Source organism: Bison bison, unplaced genomic scaffold (genome assembly GCF_000754665.1).
Source record: "Bison bison bison isolate TAMUID 2011002044 unplaced genomic scaffold, Bison_UMD1.0 scf7180017864466, whole genome shotgun sequence".
Taxonomy (NCBI): Eukaryota; Metazoa; Chordata; class Mammalia; order Artiodactyla; family Bovidae; genus Bison; species Bison bison.
The window spans coordinates 7,039,063-7,058,682 of NW_011495027.1; the positions used below are offsets into that span (position 1 = coordinate 7,039,063).

Here is a 19,620-nt window from a genome sequence, read left to right on the forward strand (position 1 = left end):
AATTAAAACCCATAGATTATGAGCCCAACATTAACTCCCCCAGCAGAGAAGCAGTGCAGACCCCTGCCCCCACCACTAGCAAGTGGGGGCTGGGCAGGGAGGCTTGGGCTGCATGGCTTAGAGTAAGGACAGGGCCTGAATGCCCCAAGGGCACTCTGAGAGAACTAAGTTGGGCTAGCAAATCAGACTGTGGGATAACTACCATGCTCAAAGCCAGCCCTAACCTAAGACACCACCAGGCCTGCGCATAGAATAAAGGACTGAACAGAGATAGCCGGCTGCAGACCATGCCCCTCCAGTGACAGGCAGCCAGAGTCAGAAAGGGGGCAATCGCAGCCCCAGAGAGACATTATCTACCAAACTGCAAGCAGGCTTCTTTGCTAACTAAGACTTCTTGGGGTTCTGGACAGTCAACATCTGACTGAGAAGGTGCGCTGGTTGTACACCCAGAAAACTGAGCGGCAGGGACAGGGGAGGCAATAAGTCGCAGCAATTGCACTCACCAAACATCTCATTACCTGAGCTACTCGGACCTGGGAAGGGCACAAAATGCAGGCCCAACTGAGTCTGCACCTCTGAGGACAACCCGAGTGCCTGAACCTGAGCGGCTTAGACCTGGGAGGTGCATGAAGCCCAGGGCCAGCCTTGGATGGTTCCTGGAGGAGCAACATAGAGCCTGAGCAGTGTGGACAGGGAGGGCACACGTGCTGTGAGCAGGGGCAGGCCCAGTGTGACTGAGGCACTGAGAGCACAAGCCAGTGTTATTTGTTTGTAGTGTCCCTCCCTCCCCACAGTGTGACTGAACAAGTGATCCTAAAAGAAAGTGTCCACCACCGTCACCTTTGTGTCAGGGCAGAAATCAGACACTGAAGAGACCAGCAAACAGAAGAAGCTAAAACAGAGGGAACCGCCTTGGAAGTGACAGGTGCAATAGATTAAAACCCTGTAGTTAGTACCAACTACATGGGAGGGGGCCTATAGATGTTGAGAAATACAAGTCAGACCAAGGAACTATCCGAAAATGAGCTGACCCCACAATACCCACAATACCACCAGAGAAAGTCCTAGATATATTTTTACAATCATTCTTTTATTATTTTTCTTTTTAATTATTTTTCAATTTTTACATCCTCTATTACTCCTTTAATTTTCACTTTTATAACCTACTAGTACTTTGCAAAAAAAAAAAAAAACCCTATTTTTTAAAAGCAAACTTCATATATATATATATTTTAATAATTTTTGTGGCTTTGTTTTTTTTTTTTCTTTTCTTTTTTCTCTTTCTTTTCTTTTTTTTTTTTCTTCTTTTCTTTAATATTGTACTTTTAAAATTCCAAACTCTACTCTAGATTTTTAGTCTTTGCCTTTTGGTGTTTGTTATCAATTTTGTTCCTTTAAGAACCCAATCTTCAGTACACATTTTTACTTGGGAGCAAGACTACTGGCTTGACTGCTCTCTCCCTCTTTGGACTCTCCTTTTTCTCCACCAGGTCGCCTCTGTCTTCTCCCTATCCCCTCTCTTCTCTACGCAACTCTGTGAATCTCTGTGTGTTCTAGACAGTGAAGAACACTTAGGGAACTGATTACTGGCTGGATCTGTCTCTCTCCTTTTCATTCCCCGCTTTTATCCTCCTGGCCACCTCTGTCTCCTTCCTCCCTCTTCTCTTCTCTGTATAACTCCATGAACATCTCTGAGTGGTCCAGTTGGGGAGTGCACATAAGAAAGTGATTACTGGCTAGCTTGCTCTCTCCCCTATTGATTACACCTCATCTCATTCGTGTCACCTCTAACTCCCTCTTCCCTCTTCTCTTCTCCATGTAACTCTGTGACTCTCTCTGGGTGTCCCTCACTGTGGAGAAACTTTTCATCATTAACCTAGATGTTTTATCAATGGTGCAGTATAGAAGGAGAAGTCTTGAGACTACTGTAAAAATAAGAATGAAAACCAGAAGTAGGAGGCTTAAGTCCAAACCCTGATTACACCAGAGAACTCCAGACCCAGGGAACTTTAATCGACAGGAGCTCATCAGATGCCTCCATACCTACACTGAAACCAAGCACCACCCAAGGGCCAATAAGTTCCAGAGCAAGACATACTATGCAAATTCTCCAGCAACACAGGAACGCAGCCCTGAGCTTCAATATACAGGCTGCCCAAAGTTACTCCAAACCCATTGACATCTCATAATTCATTACTAAACACTTCATTGCACTCCCGAGAGAAGAAATCCAGCTCCACCCACCAGAACACTGACACAAGCTTCCCTAACCAAGAAACCTTGACAAGCCACCTGTACAACCCCACTCACAGTGAGGAAACTCCACAATAAAGAGAACTCCACAAACTGCCAGAATACAGAAAGGCCATCCCAAACTCAGCAATATAAACAAGATGAAGAGACAGAAAAATACCCAGTAGGTAAAGGAACAGGATAAATTGCCCTCCAAACCAAACAAAAGAGGAAGAGATAGGGAATCTACCTGATAAAGAATTCTGAATAATGATAGTGAAAATGATCTAAAATCTTGAAATCAAAATGGAATCACAGATAAATAGCCTGGAGACAAAGATTGAGAAGATGCAAGAAAGGTTTAACAAGGACCTAAAAGAAATTTAAAAAGAGTCATTATATACTGAATAATGCAATAAATGAGATCAAAAACACTCTGGACGCAACAAATAGTAGAATAACAGAGGCAGAAGATAGGGTTAGTGAAGTAGAAGATAGAATGGTAGAAATAAATGAATCAGAGAGGAAAAAAGAAAAACAAATTAAAAGAAATGAGGACAATCTCAGGGACCTCCAGGACAGTGTTAAATGCCCCAACATTTGAATCATAGGAGTCCCAGAAGAAGAAGACAAAAAGAAAGACCATGAGAAAATACTTGAGGAGATAATCATTGAAAACTTCCCTAAAATGGGGAAGGAAATAATCACCCAAGTCCAGGAAACCCAGAGAGTCCCAAACAAGATAAACCCAAGGCAAAACACCCCAAGACACATATTAATCAAATTAACAAAGATCAAACACAAAGAACAAATATTAAAAGCAGCAAGGGAAAAACAACAAATAACACACAAGGGGATTCCCATGAGGATAACAGCTGATCTTCCAATCTGAAACTCTTCAGGCCAGGAAGGAATTGCAAGACATACTTAAAGTGATGAAAGAAAATAACCTACAGCCCAGATTACTGTATCCAGCAAGGATCTCATTCAAATATGAAGGAGAAATCAAAAGCTTTACAGGCAAGCAAAGCTGAGAGAATTCAGCACCATCAAACCAGCTCTCCAACAAATGCTAAAGGATATCTTCTAGACAGGAAACACAAAAAGGGTGTATAAACTCGAATCCAAAACAATAAAGTAAATGGCAACGGGATCATACTTATCAATAATTACCTTAAACATAAATGGGTTTAATGCCCAAACCAAAAGACAAAGACTGGCCGAATGGATACAAAAACAAGACCCCTATATATGTTGTCTACAAGAGACCCACCCCAAAACAGGGGACACATAGGGACTGAAAGTGAAGGGCTGGAAAAAGATTTTCCATGCAAATAGAGACCAAAAGAAAGGAGGAGTAGCAATACTCATATCAGATAAAATAGACTTTAAAACAAAGGCTGTGAAAAGAAACAAAGAAGGACACTACATAATGACCTAGGGATGAAACCAAGAAGAAGATATAATGATTATAAATATATATATATTTATATATGACCCAACATAGGAGCACTGCAATATGTAAGACAAATGCTAACAAGTATGAAAGGGGAAATTAACAATAACACAATAATAGTGGGAGACTTTAATACCCCACTCACACCTATGGATAGATCAACTAAACAGAAAATTAACAAGGAAACACAAACTTTTAATGATACAATAGACCAGTTAGACCTAATCGATATCTATAGGACATTCCATCCCCAAACAATGAATTTCAACATTTTCTCAAGCTCACACGGAACCTTCTCCAGGATAGATCACATCCTGGGCCATAAAAATAGCCTTGGTAAATTCAAAAACACTAAAATCATTCCAAGCATCTTTTCTGACCACAATGCAGTAAGATTAGATCTCAATTACAGGAGAAAAAAACTATTAAAAATTCCAACATATGGAGGCTGAAAAACACACTGCTGAATAATCAACAAATCAGAGAAGAAATCAAAATATGCATAGAAATGAATGAAAATGAAAACACAACAACCCAAAACCTGTGGGACACGGTAAAAGCAGTGTTAAAGGGAAAGTTCATAGCAATACAGGCACACCTCAAGAAACAAGCAAAAAGTCAAATAAATAACCTAACTCTACACCTAAAGCAACTAGAAAAGGAAGAAATGAAGAACCCCAGGGTTAGTAGAAGAAAAGAAATCTTAAAAATTCGGGCAGAAATAAATGCAAAAGAAACAAAAGAGATCATAGCAAAAATCAACAAAGCCAAAAGCTGGTTCTTTGAAAGGATAAATAAAATTGAGAAACCATTAGCCAGACTCATCAAGAAACAAAGGGAGAAAAAGCAAATCAATAAAATGAGAAATGAAAATGGAGAGATCACAACAGACGACACAGAAATACAAAGGATCATAAGAGACTACTTTCAGCAATTATATGCCAATAAAATGGACAACGTGGAAGAAATGGACAAATTCTTAGAAAAGTACAACTTTCCAAAACTCGACCAAGAAGAAATAGAAAATCTTAACAGACCCATCACAAGCACGGAAATTGAAACTGTAACCAGAAATCTTCCAGCAAACAAAAGCCCAGGTCCAGACAGCTTCACAGCTGAATTCTACCAAAAATTTAGAGAAGAGCTAACACCTATCCTACTCAAACTCTTCCAGAAAATTGCAGAGGAAGGTAAACTTCCAAACTCATTCTACGAGGTCACCATCACCCTAATACCAAAACCTGACAAAGACGCCACAAAAAAAGAAAACTACAGGCCAATATCAATGATGAACATAGATGCAAAAAATCCTTAACAAAATTCTAGCAATCAGAATCCAACAACACATTTAAAAGATCATATACCATGACCAAGTGGGCTTTATCCCAGGGATGCAAGGATTCTTTATTATCTGCAAATCAATCAATATAATACACCACATTAACAAATTGAAAAATAAAAGCCATATGATTATCTCAATAGATGTAGATAAAGCCATTGACAAAAGTCAACATCCATTTATGATAAAAACTCTCCAGAAAGCAGGAGTAGAAGGAACATACCTCAACATAATAAAAGCTATATATGACAAACTCACAGCAAACATTATCCTCAATGGTGAAAAATTGAAAGCATTTCCCCTAAAGTCAGGAACAAGACAAAGGTGCCCACTCTCACCACTACTATTCAACGTAGTTTTGGAAGTTTTGGCCACAGCAATCAGAGCAGAAAAAGAAATAAAAGGAATCCACACTGGAAAAGAAGAAGTAAAACTCTCACTGTTTGCATGTGACACGATACTCTACATAGAAAACCCTAAAGATTCCGCCAGAAAATTACTAGAGCTAGTCAATGAATATAGTAAAGTTTCAGGATATAAAATTAACATGCAGAAACCCCTTGCATTCCTATACACTATAATAATGAGAAAATAGAGAAATTAAGGAAACAATTCCATTCACCATTGCAATGAAAAGAATAAAATACTTAGGAATGTATCTACCTAAAGATACTAAAGACCTATATATAGAAAACTATAAAACACTGGTGAAAGAAATCAAAGAGGACACTAATAGATGGAGAAATATACCATGTTCATGGATCGGAAGAATCAATATAGTGAAAATGAGTATACTACCCAAAGCAATCTATAGATTCAATGCAATCCCTATCAAGCTACCAATGGTATTTTTCACAGAACTAGAACAAATAATTTCACAATTTGTATGGAAATACAGAAAACCTCGAATAGCCAAAGCAATCTTGAGAAAGAAGAATGGAACTGGAGCAATCAACCTGCCTGACTTCAGGATCTACTACAAAGCCACAGTCATCAAGACAGTATGGTACTGGCACAAGACAGAAATATAGATCAATGGAACAAAATAGAAAGCCCAGAGATAAATCCAGGCACCTATGGACACCTTATCTTTGACAAAGGAGGCAAGAATATACAATGGAGAAAAGACAATCTCTTTAACAAGTGGTGCTGGGAAAACTGGTCAACCACTTGTAAAAGAATGAAAGTAGAACACTTTCTAACACCATACACAAAAATAAATTCAAAATGGATTAAAGATCTAAACATAAGACCAGAAACTATAAAACTCCTAAAGGAAAAGATAGGCAAAACACTCTCTGACATAAATCACAGCAGGATCCTCTATGACCCACCTCCCAGAATATTGGAAATAAAAGCAAAAATAAACAAATGGGACCTAATTAAACTTAAAAGCTTCTGCACAGCAAAGGAAACTATAAGCAAGGTGAAAAGAGAGCCTTCAGAATGGGAGAAAATAATAGCAACTGAAGCAACTGACAAAGAACTAATCTCAAAAATATACAAGCAGCACCTGCAGCTCAATTCTAGAAAAATTAACGACTCAATTAAAAAATGGGCCAAAGAACCAACAGACATTTCTCCAAAGAAGACATACAGATGGCTAACAAACACATGAAAAGATGCTCAACATTACGCATTAGCAGAGAAATGCAAATCAAAACCACAATGAGGTACCATTTCATGCCAGTCAGAATGGCTGAGATCCAAAAGTCTACAAGCAATAAATACTGGAGAGGGTGTGGAGAAAAGGGAACCCTCTTACACTGTTGGTGGGAATGCAAACTAGTACAGCCACTATGGAGAACAGTGTGGAGAGTCCTTAAAAAACTGGAAATAGAACTGCCATACAACCCAGCAATCCCACTGCTGGGCATACACACTGAGGAAACCAGAATTGAAAGAGACACGTGTATCCCAATGTTCATCGCAGCACTGTTTATAATAGCCAGGACATGGAAGCAACCTAGATGTCCATCAGCAGATGAATGGATAAGAAAGCTGTGGTACATATACACAATGGAGTATTACTCAGCCATTAAAAAGAATGCATTTGAATCAGTTCTAATGAGGTGGATGAAACTGGAGCCTATTATACAGAGTGAATATGTAAAATTTTTCTTTCCAGAAAGAAAAATACCAATACAGTACACTAACGCATATATATGGAATTTAGAAAGATGGTAACTATAACCCTGTAAGCGAGACAGCAAAAGAGACACAGATGTAGAGAACAGTCTTTTGGACTCTGTGGGAGAGGGAGAGGGTGGGATGATTTGAGAGAATGACATTGAAACATGTATAATATCATATATGAAACGAATCGCCAGTCCAGGTACCATGCATGATACTGGATGCTTGGGGCTGGTGCACTGGGACGACCCAGAGGGATGGTACAGAGAGGGAGGAGGCAGGAGGCTTCAGGATGGGGAACATGTATATACCTGTGGCAAATTCATGTTGATGTATGGCAAAACCAATACAGTATTGTAAATTAATTAACCTCTAATATAAATTTAAAAATAAAAATCACAATGGAATAACTGTAGGGCAGGATTAAAAATTGAGATTTGTGGCCATTGTAGATGTGGTTTCAGACATGTTTCTGCATCCCTGAGTGTCACGGGCAGAGTACCTCACTCTGGCCCCCAACATCGATGTTGGGGGCCAGAGTGAGGTACTCTGCCCGTGACACCTGAGAACTTGAGTCTTCTGAACTGTATCAAATTCAAGGATGCCACCATCCATTCTCAAAAGAGTGTCTGCTAGTAACTGGGAGCTGCACACTTAGGAACTCAAAGTGTACAACTGTAAAAATGCAATAGTTTCAGACCCCAAACAATCCTTCTTTAACAAGCACTCTTATTTCTTTCCAGCTACAATCTTAATTCTTGACAAATAATACAGGTAATTTTGTGGGTTTTGCCTATAGTAAGGGTTTCCTGCACCCTGCATTTTGTCATGCAACAGAACAGAATTCAAGTTCTTCTTTAATCTGTATCTTTGGGCTCTAGTCCTCATTTGGCTCAAGTAAAACTCTTCTCTTATCCTGAGAAAAGTTGTTTACTGATTATTCTTGGTGGTATTGCTAAACCCATTTGAACCTTGATTTGTTTTCAGCTTGCTGTACTCTGAGCACATCACCCATACACACCCTGCACTGGCATGTGACCTAAAAAAGTGTGAGCTAATAACTGTGTGCTGTTTTAAGCACCAAAGCACAGGGTAATTTGTTTACAGTAGAAAATAAAAAGGCCAGTTTTTAGGGAAAAAAGAAGGAAAGTGGCCTGTAGGGTCCTGTCATTCACAAGAATCCAAACTCCTTTTACAATGAGAAGCATATGAATCATAGGTGAATAGAAGGCACCTAAGAACATTTCTCATCCTCTGCAGAGGAGGAGATGGTTGGATGGCATCCTCCACTCAGTGGACATGAATTTGAGCAAACTCCAGGACATAGTAGAGGACAGAGGAGCCTGGTGTGTTGCAGTCCATGGGATCCGAGAGTCGGGCATGACTGACCTACTACTGAACAACAGCAACAACAAAGAACATTTCTAGAACCACAGGAATCAGGAAGGATATATTCTAGGCCACATTACCACAAGTTTCGTCTGGAAATCCTGATTTTCATCCTTGAAAGAGCGCTCCATGAAGACTGCAATGGCTTCCTTCTCACAGGCTGCATGCACCTCCAGCAACTCCTTGAGTGTGTCTGTGGGGAGGCTCAGTCGCTGGGCTATCTGCTCACTGTAGTGGTCAGCTGCCTTCTGCACAGCTGCTGAGTTCTCCAGCAGGGCCAGAGTTGTCACTGCGTTCTCCAGACAAGGAACTGATCCACTGTTGATGGCATTTACATAGGCCTCCACCAGAGGCCCCAGCCCTGAATAACATATTATATTGTGTTGTCCAAAAAGTTCGTTTAGATTTTCCCATAAGATGCTACAGAAAAATCCAAACAAACTTTTTGGCCAATTCAATATTTTGAAAATACAATGTTTTCATTCATTTTATGAACCTTAGATCAGTATCCTAAACATCACTAAAATGATGATGATATCATTTATCAAATGATAAAATGAGCTTGAAATTTTCTTTTCTTCTCTTTTTTCTCCTCATCTTCATATCCTTCTCCTTTTTCTTCTATAATTTTCTTATAATAACACCAGTGTCTCCTATTCACTCTCTTTTATGGTTCTCAGTTCATCACAATACAATATTAACTGAATACCTCAACAATATGTTCAAAGTTCTCCTGGAACACTTTCCCCATTGTAGCAAAATACAGAGAACTTACATATGTAAATAAATTATGTATTTTGTGGGTACTATTTCCAAATGAAAATGCAGTGCCCCATGTAAAAATGTCATCAAGAATTTCCAGACAGTGACAAAAACATTAAAACAGACAGGGCACATCTCAGCACAGGGCACTGTGAGACTGCTCAGGTAGACTGTGCATGAAGCCAGCTCTGTTTATAAGACTGTATTTACATTTGTTTCTCAGTCTTTCAATGAGTTTATATAGATTCATGGTGTACTACTTATTTTCTGATTCATGTGAATTCACAAAATAACTTGTATATCCTCACTAGAAATACTTATCCACCGGATGACTCATCATAATGAATATTTGTATCCTTAACATAGCTTCAGTGTAAATTTGGGTTGGCCAAAAAGTTCGTTTGGGTTTTTCCATAACATCTTACTGAAAACCTGAAAGAACATTTTGGCCAGCCCTACAGTTTCATGAGATATGATAGTCTTCAGAAAACCCTCATGTAGGGAAATTTTAACGAAGTAACATGCACTTCTATATGGGGCATAAATATGTTTTTCCAAATTATATAGAGAAGACACAACTGAAAAAAAGAAAGCACAATTATTGGCAATCCTAGAGGATATTCACAACTTCAACTCCACCACACATTCCTCACCCACACTGAATCACAGAGAGACATGCTCTAGCAAAGGAGGCTCACTTTTCCCAGTGACAGTGATTCCTTCTTTTAAGGTCTTGGTCTTTGCATGCGTATAGATATATGAACAGAAATCTTTTGATTGCTTCTGGAAATCCTCATCCAGTTGATTATCTGGCATTTCCTCAAGATGGAGTAATTGTTTTTTGTTGCTTGCAGGACGGTCAAAGACAAAACACTTTCGTTTGGGAAAAAACTTCCTGATACACTCTCTGGGCAAGTTGAAATTTTGAATTTGGGGACCTTCATCTGCAAAAGTGGAAAAAGAGCAATCACAGAAGCGACAGACTCCAGGTAAGGGGGCTGAGGACTTTCATTTCCAGGGATTTTTGTATCACTCTAATTCCTGTGCCTGTAAATCTTTTTCAGTCTTACAGTAATCTACTATGGAAACTCTTTGTACTGAGCCAAGAGTGAAGAAAGTACTCCTGGGGAGGAAGAAGAAGCATCCATTCCAACGGAAGAAACCTGTGGTTGTTTTCCTCAGCCATTGTATAGTATGCCATGGATTAATTATTTATTAAATAAAGACCTCATACAGCTTATGGTGGAAACCCTGTCGGGGATTTATACAGACCTGCCAATGAACTTCCCTTGTGGCTCAGATGGTAAAGCATCTGCTTACAATGCAAGGAGACCCGGGTTCAATCCCTGGGTCAGGAAGATCTCCTGGAGAAGGAAATGGCAACCCACTCCAGTATCTTTGCCTGGAAAATCCAGTCCATGGGGTCTCAAAGAGTTGGACACAACTGAGCAACTTCACTTTCTTGAAAGATAAACTAATACAAATAATTGTCAGAAATACTTTTCTGATCTTACTGTCTCCATTTCAGATATGAAATATGGGCTCAAAAGTAAAGAAATCATAGAAATAAGGATATTCACAGTATTTCTGGGAAAGAAACCACACGGGAGACAAATGATACACAAGGCAGTGAAGTTTTACAAAATCAGAGTAAAAAAAAATGCACATTCTATAAATATGTTTTGGGATTATTTTAGCATACACAATCTCATGGTAAGATTGGCCTAAATGAAATTAGGACACCTCATCAGTCTTTTGCGTCATATTCTGTTGGAAGTGACAGTAGCATCCAGAGAGATTCTGGGCATATATCTGCAGTTCAATAAATATTTATTGAAAGAGTAAATAAATGATTAAGCAAACAAAATCAATATTTCTTCTAAGTACCACTCATTATTCTCTCTGCTAATTATAATCTGTTATAACTAATTTGTTATATAATATAACATACTATGTAAGGTTCTAGAATAAAGAGTGTGAGATTAGGCAAAAGCATTTGAAGACGTTTCACAGTCTCAGTGAAACGACATAGCAATGCTTTTCTTTGGAACTAATTAAGGTATAAATTGTCTGTCTGTGAAGAATGTATCTATATAAGATAGTAAAATACACTGTGTGAAATATATTTAAAAATTAATTATTTTGCTTACCTTATGATTTTGTATTTACTAATTTCAATTTGATGGGTTATATTTCTCAAATAGAAGAGGAGAAACACAATATGAAACACAGTATATGAGCCTTTTTTTTTTCATGGTATTACTTTTTCTAAAGTCATTCGGTAGAATATTGGATTCTAAATTTCCTCTATGAGCTTAAGTTCTGGTGGCTGGGGTTTTCCCAGTAACAATAATGACTGAAGCCACCTGCCAGTCATTCACCAAGTACCATTAGCATGGCCTCAAATCCAACTTCAAATCAAGTTCTGACATAAAGGGCTCTGTTAACCCCACCTCCTACTGAGCTTCCTACCACCCTGGCCTTGCTCTGATACCTGGAATCAACTTCAAGGCACTCTCCAGGTACTCATCTTCCGTGATGGAGTTCCCGTCTAACTCCAGCTCCAGCATGAAATCCCGCACAGTCCAAATAAAGTCTGGAAAGAAACTCACAAATTGGGCTGAATCCTCTACTTCATCAGAGCTGGGAGATGATTTGGTTCTGATCAGCTCTGTTAATTCAGTCACATAGCTGGGATCTTAGCTAAGGAAAAAGAAGTACTCTCCAACACAGTTTCCAGATCTCACCTCAAAACAAGTTCTATCATTATTCCCTTTTGACCCATTTTCCATCTTCATCAACCATAAGAATGAAGTCATGGGCAAGAAAAAACAGTGTCAGTTGCTATTCCCATAAACTCAATGAAACATGGCGGTTCAATTGCTGAAAGGATACTGCAGCTGCTGCAAGGCCTGATCATTGATGCTGTTCATGCTGTTGTAGATAAAGGTGCTGCTCAGGAGCACAGCCAGGGCAAAGATCCACAAGTCATTCTTGGAGTCCTAGAAAGTATGTTAGAGAGTGAGGACACTACTCCTCATGCTCTCATTCAGGTGTTCACTCACTATAACAGCTGTACTGTAACTCAGTTGTAAGGTAAATAAATTTTCAAGACAATGATAAATTCAAACTTTCTGGTATTGATATTTTCCACTTCAAGTGCTTCAGTGTGATTAGCTATTTACAGAAGTGAATGACATCTTATATGTGATTAAAATGTTTAATACAGTGCCTGGAACATAGAAGTTGTACAACAGTAAGTGGGCAGTGATTGCTTTGCAAGTTTTTTTAGATCACAATGTATATTAGAGTCAGAAATACTATTTAATTAAATTCATCAACTGCTAACTATGCATCTAGATAGCAAAAGATACTTATTTGCTTATGAGGATATAAAGTTCTGCATGATAATGCCCACCCTAGAGAGATGGCTTTCTTGAGGGGCAGATATACATGGGAACATACAAATCTATCCACAATGACAAACAGCCTGGCATGGAACCAAATGTTGTACTGTAAAAGACAAAGTGGCAACTCCCAAAAGACAGAAAAAATACTCTGTGCATTCATAGCCAGAATTAATTATGTCTGATAGTGACATGATGGAATTAGGTTGAAAGGAACTGGGCTTTCAAAACTTGACAGAATGTGGATTTGTGGAGTTATAGGGACTCTGCAGGTAGAAGGGCTCACAGAAGCTGATCACAATTGCCAGAAAGTGTGGTCACACAGAGAAATTACAAGGTTATTTTAGTTGACTGAAGTAGTTTTACCCATGTAGTAGTAGATGTTGAGGCTAAAAATGAGATTCGGAAGGTCATGAGTGACTTTGGAATTGATTTTATATATATATATATACACTACAGAAATGGGCTCCCTGCCTGACAATGCAGGGGATATGTATTCAATCCCTGAGTAAAGAACATCCCCTGGAGAAGGAAATGGCAACCCTCTCAAGTATTCTTACCTGGAAAATCCTATGAACAGAGGAGCCTGGCAGGCTACAGTCCATGGGGTTGCAAAGAGTTGGACACGACTTAGTGACTGAGTACACATGCATACTACAAAGATACTTGACACCCAGTGGGGCAGCAAGGGGTTCTGCTGCACAGACACAATATATTCCAAGTGATGAAAGGTGAGAACCAACAAACAAGAATACGCTACCCAGCAAGACTGTCATTAAGATATGATGGAGAAATCAAATGCTTTCCTGACAAGCCAAAATTTAAGAGAATTCAGCACCACCAATCCAGCTTTGTTTGTTGTTCAGCAACAGCAACAGTTGCTCAGTAGTGTCCAACTCTGTAAATCCCATGGACTGCAGTATGCCAGACTTCCCTATCCTTCACTGTCTCCCAGAGTTTTCTCAAATTCATGTCCATTGAATCGGTGATGCCATCCAACCATCTCATCCTCTGTCACCCACTTCTCCTCCTTCCTTCAATCCTTCCCTGCATCAGGGTCTTTTGCAATGAGCCAGCTCTTTGCATCAGGAAGCCAAAGTATTCAAGCTTCAGCTTGAACATTATTCCTTCCAAAGAATATTCAGGGTTGATTTCCTTTAGGATTGACTAGTTGGATCTGCTTGCTATCCAAGGGACTCTCAAGAGTCTTCTCCAGCACCACAGGTCAATAGTTCTTCAGTGCTCAGCCTTCTTTATGGTCCAACTCTCGCATCCATACATGACTGCTGGAAAAACTATAGCTTTTACTAGATGCACCTTTGTTGGCAGAGTGATGTCTGTGTTCTTTAATACACTGTCTAGGTTTGTCACAGATTTTCTTCCAAGGAACAAACATCTTTTAACTTTATGGCTGAAATCAGCATCTGCAGTGATTTTGGAGCCCAAGAAAATACATCTGTCACTGTTTCTATTGTTTCCCCATCTATTTGCCATGAAGTGATGGGACCGGATGCCGTGATCATTTTTTGAACGTTGAGTTTTAAGCCAGCTTTTTCACTCTCCTCTTTCACTTTCATCAAGAGGCTGTTTAGTTCCTCTTTGCTTTCTGCTGTGGCATAAGGGTGGCATCATCAGCATATCTGAAGTTATTGATATTTCTCCCAGCAATCTTGATTCCAGCTTGTGCTTGATCCAGCCTGGCATTTCTCACGATGTACTCTGCATATAAGTTAAATAAGCAGGGTGACAATATGCAGCCTTGACATACTTCTTCCAAGTTGAACCAGTCCGTTGTTCCATGTGCAGTACTAATTGTTGCTTCTTGTCCTGCATACAGGTTTCTCAGGAGGCAAGTAAGGTGATCTGGTATTCCCATCTCTTGAAGATATTTCCACAGTTTGTTGTGATCCACACAGCCAAAGGCTTTAGCGTGGTAGCCAATGAAACAAAAGTAGATGCTTTTCTGGAATTCCCTTACTTTTCCTATGATACAACAGATGTTAACATTTGATCCCTGGTTTTTCTGCCTTTTCTAAATCCAGCTTGTACATCTGGAAGTTCACGGTTCATGCACTGTTGAAGCCTGGCTTGAAGGATTTTGAGCATTACCTTGCTAGCATGTGAAATGAGTACAATTGTGTGGTAGTTTGAACATTCTTTGGCATTGCCCTTCTTTGGGACTGGAATGAAAACTGACCTTTTCCAGCCCTGTGGCCACTGCTGAGTCTGCCAAATTTGCTGATATACCGAGTGCAGCTCTTTAATGGCATCATCTTTTAGGATTTGAAATAGCTCAGCTGGAATTCCATCACCTCCATTAGCTTTGTTTGCAGTAATGCTTCCTAAAGTCCACTGGACTTCACACTCCAGAATGTCTGGCTCTAGGTGAGCAACCACACCATCGTGGTTGTCTGGGTCATTAAGACCTTTTTTGTGTATTGCTTCTGTGTATTCTTGCCTCCTCTTCTTAATCTCTTCTGCTTCTGTTATGTCCATACTGTTTCTGTCCTTTATTGTGCCCATCAGTGCATGAAATGTTCCCTGGTATCTCTAATTTTCTAGAAGAGATCTCTAGTCTCTCCCATTCTATTGCTTTCCTCTATTTCTTTGTATTGTACACTTAAGTGAAAGGCAAAGGAGAAAAGGAATTATATACCGATCTGAATGAGGAGTTCCAAAGAATAGCAAGGAAGGATAAGAAAGGTTTCTTTTCTTTTATTAATTTTTTTAATTGAAGGATAATTGCTTTACAGAATTTTGTTGTTTTCTGTCAAACCTCAACATGAAGGAAAGGCTTCTTAAGTGAACAATGCAAAGAAATAGAGGAAAACAATAGAGTAGGAAAGACTAGAGATTTCTTCAAGAAAATTAGAGAAATCAAGGGAAAATTTCATGCAAAGATGGGCACAATCCAGCTTTACAAATATTAAAGGCACTTCTCTAGGCAGGAAACACAAGAGAAGAAAAGGATCTACAAAAATAAACCCAATACAATTAAGAAAATGGCAACAGAATTATATATATCAATAATTACTTTAAATGTAAATGGATTAAATGCACCAACGAAAAGGCAAACTGGCTGGGCTGATGAAAACATGTGCATGTACGCACTTCCACTTACCACATCACTCTACTTAGCCCCCCAAATTCTATGTAATTATTTAATATTGTTAGGTTAATCATGTTTTATTATGGCTTGCAATTGTAATTATCTTTTTTCTTTCTAGCTATTGATTGTGAAAACTGATACACATCTTTTATTACTGTGATTATGTAACTATCATTCCCTTAACACTGTTGTATCATGCTGCTGCTGCTAAGTCGCTTCAGTCGTGTCCGACTCTGTGTGACCCCATAGACAGCAGCCCACCAAGCTCCCCCATCCCTGGGATTCTCCAGGCAAGAACACTGGAGTGGGTTGCCATTTCCTTCTCCAATGCATGAAAGTGAAAAGTGAAAGTGAAAAGTGAAAGTGAAGTCGCTCAGTCCTGTCCGATTCTTAGCGACTCCATGGACTACAGCCTACCAGGCTCTTCCATCCATGGGATTTTCCAGGCAAGAGTACTGGAGTGGAGTGCCATTGCCTTCTCCATATTGTATCATGACTGGTCAACAACAACAACAAAATAACATAATTCTCTTTCAGTGCAATTGCCATTTAATAGAAAACCTGTAATCACTTATTAAAATCCAGATGCATATCAGAATTATCTTGGAATTTTTTTAAAAATACAAATGCCCAGGTATTGCTTTTTTTTCCCCCAAAGCTCTAGATGTGTTTCTAATGAACAGTCATATTTAATAACAACTGGACTATATGATGATATTCTACTTTTCTCTAGGTTGTTTCACTTTTCCTATTTCATATTCAGTGCTCCCATTGGGTTTAGTTTATGCTTTTCAATTTCTCTGTCTCTCTCTTTTTTTTTTTTTTTTGATGTTCTTCTAAAGTCCTTATCAAGAATAGTAGAAAAGCTTTTGTATATATATGATATATATGAATATATTATACATAATGTGTATTATATATATATATATATATTTTAGAAAACATAAATTTTTGTCTGGCTAAAAATTATGACATTTTGATTCTATTTGTTTGACTTAGTATGCATAGAGTCCTAGATTTCTAATTTATATTCACTCAAAACTTTGATATAGTTCCATGTATTTTGGCAGAAGCACACTGGCTGTGATGTACTGCACAGAAGTGTGGCCGAGAGAAGCTACCCCTCGCCCAAGGTCAGGGGCAGTGACTGAGAGTGCCAGGATGCGAAGGCACAGGAGCGGCCTAGAGGAGCTATCCCACATCCGAGGTCAGGGGCGGCGGCTGACAGGAGCAACCCCACATCCAAGAAGTGGTGGCTGTGAGGGTGCAGGGGGGCTGAGAGGAGCTACTCCACATTCAAGGTCAGGAAGGGCAGCCGTAAGGAGATACCCCTCATCCAAGGTAAGAAGCAGCAGCTGTGCTTTGCCGGAGCAGCCGTGAACAGATACCCCAAGTCCAAGGTAAGAGAAACCCAAGTAAGATGGTAAGTGTTGTGAGAGGGCATTAGAGAGCAGACACACTGAAACCACAATCACAGAAAACTAGCCAATCCAATCACATGGAACACAGTCCTGTCTAACTCAATTCAACTAAGCCATTTTGTGTGGGGCCACCCAAGATGGGCAGGTCATGGTGGAGAGATCTGACAAAATGTGGTCCACTGGAGAAGGGAATGGCAAACCACTTCAGTATTCTTGCCTTGAGAACCCCATGAACAGTATGAAAAGGCAAAATGATAGGATACTGAAAGAGGAACTTCCCAGGTCAGTAGGTGCCCAATATGCTACTGGAGATCAGTGGAGAAATAACTCCAGAAAGAATGAAGGGATGGAGCCAAAGCAAGAAGAATACCCAGCTGTGGATGTGACTGGTGATAGAAACCAGGTCCAATGCTGTAAAGAGCAATATTGCATAGGAACCTGGAATGTCAGGTCCATGAATCAAGGTAAATTGAAAGTGGTCAAATAGAAGGCAAGAGCGAACGTCAATATTCTAGGAATCAGCCAACTAAATTGGACTGGAATGGGTGAATTTAACTCAGATGACCATTATATCTACTACTGTGGGCAGGAATCCCTTAGAAGAAATGGAGTAGCCATTTGGTGACCAATCATGGTCACCAAAAGAGTCCAAAATGCAGTACTTGGATGCAATCTCAAAAACGAAAGAATGATCTCTGTTCATTTCCAAGGCAAACCATTCAATATCACCGTAATCCAAGCCTACGTTCCAACCAGTAATGCTGAAGAAGCTGAAGTTGAATGGTTCTATGAAGACCTCCAAGACCTTTTAGAACTAACACCCAAAAAAGATGTCCTTTTCATTATAGGGGACTGGAATGCAAAAGTAGGAAGTCAAGAAACACCTGGAGTAACAGGCAAATTTGGCCATGGAGTACGGAATGAGGCAGGGTGAAGGCTAATATAGCTTTGCAAAGAAAATGCACTGGTCATAGAAAACACCCTCTTCCAACAGCAAAGAGAAGACTCTACACATGGACATCACCAGATGGTCAACACCGAAATCAGATTGATTATATTCTTTGCAGCCAAAGATGGAGAAGCTCTATACAGTCAGCAAAAACAAGACCGGGAGCTTACTGTGGCTCAGATCATGAATTCCTTATTGTCAAATTCAGATTTACATTGAAGAAAGTAGGGAAAACCATTACACCATTCAAATATGACCTAAATCAAATCCCTTATGATTATACAGTGGAAGTGAGAAATAGATTTAAGGGACTAGATCTGATAGACAGAGTGCCTGATGAACTATGGACAGAGATTCGTGACATTGTACAGGAGACAGGGATCAAGACCATCCCCATGGAAAATGCAAAAAAGCAAAATGACTGTATGAGGAGGCCTTACAAATAGCCATGAAAAGAAGAGAAGCTAAAAGCAAAGGAGAAAAGGAAAGATAAAAGCATCTGAATGCAGAGTTCCAAAGAATAACAAGGAGAGATAAGAAAGCCTTCCTCAGCGATCAATGTAAAGAAATAGAGGAAAACAACAGAATGGGAAAGGCTAGAGATCTCTTCAAGAAAATTAGAGATACCAAGGGAACGTTTCATGCAAAGATGGGCTCGATAAAGGACAGAAATGGTACAGACCTAACAGAAGCAGAAGATATTAAGAAGAGGTGGCAAGAATACACAGGAGAACTGTACAAAAAAGACCTTCACAACCCAGATAATCATGATGGTGTGATCACTGACCTAGAGCCAGATATCCTGGAATGTGAAGTCAAGTGGGCCTTAGAAAGCATCACTACAAACAAAGCTAGTGGAGGTGATGGAATTTCAGTTAAGCTATTTCAAATCGTGGAAGATGATGCTGTGAAAGTGCTTCACTGAATATGCCAGCAAATTTGGAAAACTTAGCAGTGGCCACAGGACTGGAAAAGGTCAGTTTTCATTCTAATCCCAAAGAAAAGCAATGCCAATGCATGCTCAAACTACCACACAATTGCACATGCTAGTAAAGTAATGTTCAAAATTCTCCAAGCCAGGTTTCAGCAATACTTGAACCGTGAAATTCAAGATGTACAAGCTGGTTTTAGAAAAGGCAGAGGAACCAGAGATCAAATTGCCAACATCCGCTGGATCATCAAAAAAGCCAGAGAGTTCCAGAAAAAACATCTATTTCTGCTTTATTGACTAGGTTAAAGCCTTTGACTGTGTGGATCACAATAAACTGCGGAAAATTCTGAAAGAGATGGGAATATCAGACCACCTGATCTGCGTCTTGAGAAACCTATATGCAGGTCAGGAAGCAACAGTTAGAACTGGACATGGAACAACAGACTGGTTCCAAATAGGAAAAGGAATACGTCAAGGCTGTGTATTGTCATC

At 39.5% G+C, this 19,620-nt stretch overlaps 1 protein-coding gene across 2 annotated transcripts in view; it reads right to left on the bottom strand.

The window, feature by feature from the left end:
- LOC105003304 (guanylate-binding protein 4-like) overlaps window positions 1-19,620 on the bottom strand; it is a 40,319-nt gene that overhangs the window by 8,468 nt on the left and 12,231 nt on the right. For both annotated transcript variants that reach the window (XM_010860363.1, XM_010860364.1), the window contains exons 4-7: window positions 12,207-12,313; window positions 11,806-12,002; window positions 10,010-10,255; window positions 8,630-8,910 (exon numbers count right to left, since the gene is read on the bottom strand). In XM_010860363.1, the coding sequence (XP_010858665.1) occupies window positions 8,630-8,910; window positions 10,010-10,255; window positions 11,806-12,002; window positions 12,207-12,313 (831 nt within the window). The remainder of the gene's footprint in view (window positions 1-8,629; window positions 8,911-10,009; window positions 10,256-11,805; window positions 12,003-12,206; window positions 12,314-19,620) is intronic.